Source organism: Mus caroli, unplaced genomic scaffold, assembly GCF_978045245.1.
Source record: "Mus caroli unplaced genomic scaffold, Mus_caroli_1 scaffold_3, whole genome shotgun sequence".
Classification (NCBI taxonomy): Eukaryota; Metazoa; Chordata; class Mammalia; order Rodentia; family Muridae; genus Mus; species Mus caroli.
Window position 1 is genome coordinate 72,118,508 of NW_028227258.1, and position 6,000 is coordinate 72,124,507.

Genomic DNA, 6,000 nt, shown 5'->3' on the forward strand with positions numbered 1-6,000 from the left:
GAAATCCATAGCTGCTGAAAGAGGAAGAGTCAGTTCCAACTGGGGACAAGGCCCAGGTAGGATGCCCCGGCCTAGAGGTCAGCCTTACGCCCACATGCATGGGAGCAACACTAATGGGTGCAGTAGGTTTTATGTATATTATATTTATTTATAGTTATACATCTATGCCACCTATTCTATATAGTAATAGAAAAAGAGGCCATGCGTTTGAGAGGGGTGGGGTGTGAACACGGAGGAGTTGGAGGGAGGGGCGGGTGTGACCATCATCATACTTACGTGTGATATTCTAAAAATAAATAAAAAGTAAAAGAATAAAAAGGAAAAGAAAACACTTTTCCTTGGTCATATGCAAAAGCCAGTCCTTTCCCTTAGTCCTTCTAAGTCGCTGATATTCTGTAAAAGTGACTAATTTCGTTTTCACTTCCTTTCATTCACAGATTTCATTAGGGCCACAGTCCAGTGACCTGCAGGGTCACCGCCTGGCCAGGGCACACCCTCCCCAGAGTGGTGCCTTATCTCTGTGAGCAGGGAAGCAGGAAACAGAGCAGGGCTTTCCTGTCGCTCTCTCGCTCACTAGCTCAGATCATTCCAGCCTGTCTTGGCTTTCCAGGGTGTGACAGTTATCCCTCTGCAGGGATGGGCTTGCCCAGCTGGAGCTGGGTAGCTCTGCAGTGAGCTTCATCACCAGAAGGCCTTCCTCGTGTGAAGAGGGTGCTCCAGCAGCCACGGTTTTCACTATGGTGTTTATGGAACAACTGTCCCTTAAGCAGCCATTTTACCTTAAACTTCCCAAGTAAATCTGAGCAACTAGCTTCATGTTTTGCTTGAGAACCGACCGCTTATGACAAGAGGACTGGCTTAGCCCATGGGCTGGGATGGCTTGGGCTTGAAAAGCGACAAGATCAGCTTGGTTTCATGTGATTTCCCCGGAATGGCTGGCAGTGATTGTTAATGATTCGCCAGTAACTAATTGTTTTGCTTCAATTTTGAAGAACTTGAGATAAATCTTCTACCATGATATAAAAAATTATATTAAGTCTGCAAATGGTTATTAATTGAATCCCTTAAGTGTATATTTGTACTGACTTTTGACTCCCATTAGGAATGCTAATGCTATTGAATGTGACGACAAATTGTATCTTAACCGTCTTAAAGTTGAAGATCGTGAGCCAGTTGGACAGCTCAGTGGGTAAAGGCATCTGCCACAATGCCTGATGTGACAACCCAAGTTTGCTCCCTGGGACCCATGAGAGAGAAGGAAAGAACTGCCTCCCACAAGTTGTCTTCCGACCTCCACCCTCACTCATGGCACGTGCACACCCAAATAAAATGTAATAAACTATTTTAGACGACAAAGGCTGCATCCTGACAGACTCTCAGATGCCATCTTGCACAAAATTAGAAAAACAATACATCAAATCCCTAAAGCTCTGAAAGACACTAAAGGACATTTAGAAAGTTTCCCTTTAAGATTTGGATCTAATTTCTGTTTCTTCTAGTCAGCAGGACCTAGTTAAATTGCTTTCTTCCCCACATCGATCTATCGATTGATCAAACCATTTGTCTGTCTGTTTCTATTTCCATCTCTCTAAGGTTTTTTGTTTGTTTGTTTTTGTGTTTGTTTTGTTTTGTTTTGTTTTGTTTTGTTTTGTTTTGTTTTGTTTTGTTTTTAAGACAGGGTCTCTCTACATAGCCCTGGCTGTTCTGAAACTCACTATGTAGCCCAGGCTGGCTTTGAACTCACAGAGATCTGCCTGCCTCTGCCTTCCAAGTGCTGGTATGTGTTATCACGTCCAGGCCTGGCTACACTTCTCTAACACTCAAAATGAGGCTGCTGCTCCCGTCCTCACAAACCTGTTATCATCTGCTGTGCATCGTACGGTTCCATGTAGCCGTCGTTCTCACCCACTCTCTCTGCATCCCTTTGACCTTTCGTCCGTTTGGCATCATACGGGTCAGCGTAGTCCTCTAAAATGATGACCTGATCAATAAGAAAGGACAGTTGCTAAGGATTTCCAGACTCGAAAATGGGCAACTACATTGAATAGCTGCTGAAATCTCCTACAGGTACAAGGAGTTAAAATCTCTTGTCAGTTCTCACAATTTCCGCACTCGATCACATGTCTCTGTCAGACAAACTTTTTTTTTCATGGTCCTTGACTTGTGACAATTTGCCTAAAGTCTTGCTTGTGAGTTAGAGGCTGGCAGGTGGGCAGTGGGAAGTGGAGATTATCTGTGGCTTCAGTGTGCAAAGATGATTCTTCCAGCACAGGCTGGCAGCTCCTTCCCAGCTCCTTGTAGCTAAACAATTCAGTACCTCCCAGTCAAAGTGAACCCGAGACCTACTTCCTGGCCTCGGGGAGCTTTTACAAGCTCCAGAGAGACAGGCTTCACACCTTAGCACTGAACAGTCCTGCAGAAGTTCCGGGTTCTGTCATTCACAGGGAGAGTGATTCGGGGGCTACAGAACAGACAGAATTCTCAGGATATTTGTGTCCAAGAGCATCTACCATTCCAGAACCAGAGGGTGACCTGGGAGGAGCACTGTGTGCATAGCCCTTCTGTTCTATGGGAGCTGGGTGGGAACCCTTCTCAGGGAGGAAGCAAAAGGCCTGCTCCAGTCTGGCCGAATGTTCTTTAGAAAGCCCACGAAGCACTACTGGAGCACAAGGAAAGAATTCTGACAGTTCAGGGAGAAGTGAAGACAGAGGGACAGATAGACTGGATGAACCTTGGAGAAATGACACCACGACAGAGGACCGTGATTACCACAAACTCCAGCCAGGTTTCCTCGACAGCCACTGCACGTGCTACAGCTCAGATACAGCAGGAAGCCAGGCTGTGACACGCACACACAGTCCTTGGCTTTAAGGCACAGTGAGGTATACCACCCAGTTACATGTGAGCTGCTTCCACATCCATCTCCCCATGGCTCTGCTCAGTGCCCACCACAGGATAGACACACTAAGCATCTCTGTAATTGCCTGGACGAAGAAATGAACAGAGGTGCCCAGTATATGCCACCTCATAGGGGCCACAAGTTCCTGACTGTCTAAGGAGGCAGCTTGTTTAAATCCCTTCCCCGGGGAAGGGATTGCTCAGGCTGAAGCCTAAAATCTGGGAGCGAGCTCTTCTCTCTCCCATTTCTCACAGGAGAGAAACCCAGTTCTGCTCTACAAGCGGGGCAGTGGTGGCTCACGCCTTTAATCCCAGCACTTGGGAGGTGGAGGCAGGTGGATTTCTGAGTTCGAGGCCAGCCTGTTCTACAGAGTGAGTTCCAGGACAGCCAGGGCTACACAGAGAAACCCTGTCTTGAAAAACAAAACAAACAAACAAAAAGGATAGAGAGAATAGGTTCACCTTTCCCACACTGGACAGGACACAGAAGCCCTCTGGTGACGAATGTGCAGGAAACACCTCCTTCTCTCTTGATTTGTAATTTCCTTAAAGACATTTCCTTGCTATGGACTGTGCCCCCCACATCCCTTAGCGTCCATGGTGCGTACTTATCTGGCTACAGTACAATAAACAGAATGAATGTCCAGTACAGCCACAGAATGAATGGAAGGCTTTGCTGCTCGCTCAGCAGCTGAAACTGAGTGGCTGAAGATGGGCAACCTGTGCTTCACAGTTCACGGTCTACCGATGTTTTGCATGCTCAGGCGGCATAAGCCTTACAGAAGTCTAGCTTGATAGACCCCTTGATGTCAAACATGAGAACAAGAACCACAGTACACCACACCCATTGGAAGGCCAGTTCCTTTCCCTTCCCTTCAACTGCTCTTTGAAACAACTAACAAAAACCAACCACAACAAACCTTGCTGTCAAGGTCTCCAGTGAGTTTTGAAGTCACTTGGGAGTCAGAATGAATACAGAGGAGGGCCTTAGAAAACATCTTCAACTTCACTTATGCATAATGAATATTGGGGCTCATCAGGTTCCCATGCGTCCTTCCCCGCTCCCCCCACCCCACCCCGCCCTTCCAATTCCACAACTGAGAGAGGGTAGAGATGCTGTGTTCTTACCGTGTCTTGCTGTCTCATTATTTTGGCCTTGTCCAGCTCAGGGCCCAGGGAGGACGGGGAAGAGGACGCAGAGGAAGAGGAGCTGCTGGAGCTGCTGGTGCTGCCACCGCCCGGGTAGGCGTTCTTCCCGTTCTTCTCCTGCGTGTCCACCTTGATGAGCCTGCTGATGTAGGTGCTGCAGCCTGCGCTCTTGGTCACCGCGCCCCGGTGGGGCTCCTCCTCGGTGGCGGTGGCAGTGGCGGTGACCCGGGAGTTCTTACGGCCTTTGCCAGCAGCGGCCTGGATCAGACCCTGCAGGCTGTCCCGGGACAGCCGACTATCCTTTGGGGGTCCGCTGCTCGCCTTGCTGGCCCCCAGCTCGGCCGCTGAGTTCTTACGGCCCTTGCCCGGGGTGGGCGCCGCGCCGCCAGTCTCCGAGTTCTTGCGCGGCTTGGCGCCGGCGCCCCCGGGCCGGGCGCGCTCCGACGCGGTCTTCAGAGTAAGCGGGAACTCCTTGAACCACTTCGCCGCCATCAGGGAGCCCGGGAGCGTCGAGGCCGCGGAGCAGAAGAGTGAGGAGGCCCAGCCGAGACACCGTGGGGCGCCAGGGGCCGGGGGCCGCCGCATTCCCCGGGGCTGGACGCTGGAGGCCGCCGCGAGGCTCCCGGCCGCTAGACGCGCGCGCCTGGCAGGGTGGCACCCGCTCGGCCCGAAGCTGGACGGGCGCGGTGATCGGACCGCCGTGTTCTCTGCCCTCCACCGCTTGGGGCCGCCGGGTGCCGGGGCTTCCCCTGCTTTTCCTCCCGAGGTGGGCGAGGCCGAGCCCACGGAAGCCCCCGGCAGCCCTGCCCACCCTAACTGGGACGATGGCGGCCACAGTGCCCCGGCGCCCGCCCCGCGGTGGACGCACAGGACGGAGGGCGGACGCGCCCCTCCCTCGCCGGCGCCGGGGCCCCCGCGTGCTCACCGAGTCCAGCTCGGCCCCATCTCTGCAGACGGGACGTGTGCCCCCGGGGATCGTGGCCAGGAGTCGCGCTTGAGGACAAGGATCGGGAGCGCCCGCGCGGCTTCCTTCGCTCTCTGGTTCTGCACGCTCTTCGGGGGCGCGTGGAACCCCAAGCTGGACGCGGCGGGCCAAGGCTCGAAGTTCGACCGGGCAGCTCTGAGGGCCGCGCAGGTATCGCTCTGGCTGCAGGACCAGAGAGGGGTCACACCAACCCCAGGCACTGCTGGGAGAAGAGCTTGGTGGCCCCCGACCTGCGCCCTCCTGCGAAGACGCCTCAGCGCGGGCTCACACTACTTGATTCTCTCCTTGTCGCTCTTTCCTCAAAGCAATTTCAAAGGTTTTTGTTGTTATTGTTGTTAAAAAGATTAAATATGAAAAAAGGTTACATATGAACATGAAATGAAATCTTCTCGTTCCAGACACAAAACCCGGCAGTTGTTTACAGGTCTTCACTGGTAGACCTGCGGACTTTTGAGACAGAAAATGTATCTTTTCTCTTTCTGGATACAGGCCAAAAGCCCTAAGCCGGCTTGACCTGGTTCTCTTATGGTACTGCTGTTCCCCCCCCCCCCCCCCACCTTCTCCTTCCCCTCTCTGTCTCCTCTCCTACCCACTTCTCTCCTCTCTTCTACTCCTACAATAGCATCCTATGGAATCCTAACTTGCCTCCAGTTCAGTGTATTAGAAGACGACCTCAGACTATTGTGTGATGGCAAAGGGTGTCACCACTGAATTTCATGTGGTGCTGTGGATGACAGCCTGGGCTTGGAGCATGTTAGACAAGCACTCTACCAACCAAACTACATCTTCAGCCCCGTGCAGCTTTTGGTAGACTTCAGTTACTGATCTTCATTCCTCCTATCCATCCTTCTTTTAGCTACCAAGAGTTTACAGTTTGCCTGCTCTGCCATTTTTCTCTCAAACTCTAATAAAATTGTCTTCTAACCTCAAAGTAAAAGATAAAACAATACCATTATACAACAACAACA

The 6,000-nt window shown here is 51.7% G+C and overlaps 1 protein-coding gene across 2 annotated transcripts in view; it reads right to left on the minus strand.

Moving 5' to 3' along the window:
• Positions 1–4,894, minus strand: part of She (Src homology 2 domain containing E) — a 30,488-nt gene extending 25,594 nt beyond the window's left edge. For both annotated transcript variants that reach the window (XM_021158971.3, XM_085835724.1), the window contains exons 1-2: positions 4,027–4,894; positions 1,855–1,981 (exon numbers count right to left, since the gene is read on the minus strand). In XM_021158971.3, the coding sequence (XP_021014630.1) occupies positions 1,855–1,981; positions 4,027–4,632 (733 nt within the window). In that variant the 5' untranslated portion in view covers positions 4,633–4,894. The remainder of the gene's footprint in view (positions 1–1,854; positions 1,982–4,026) is intronic.
• Positions 4,895–6,000: the final 1,106 nt, after the last annotated feature.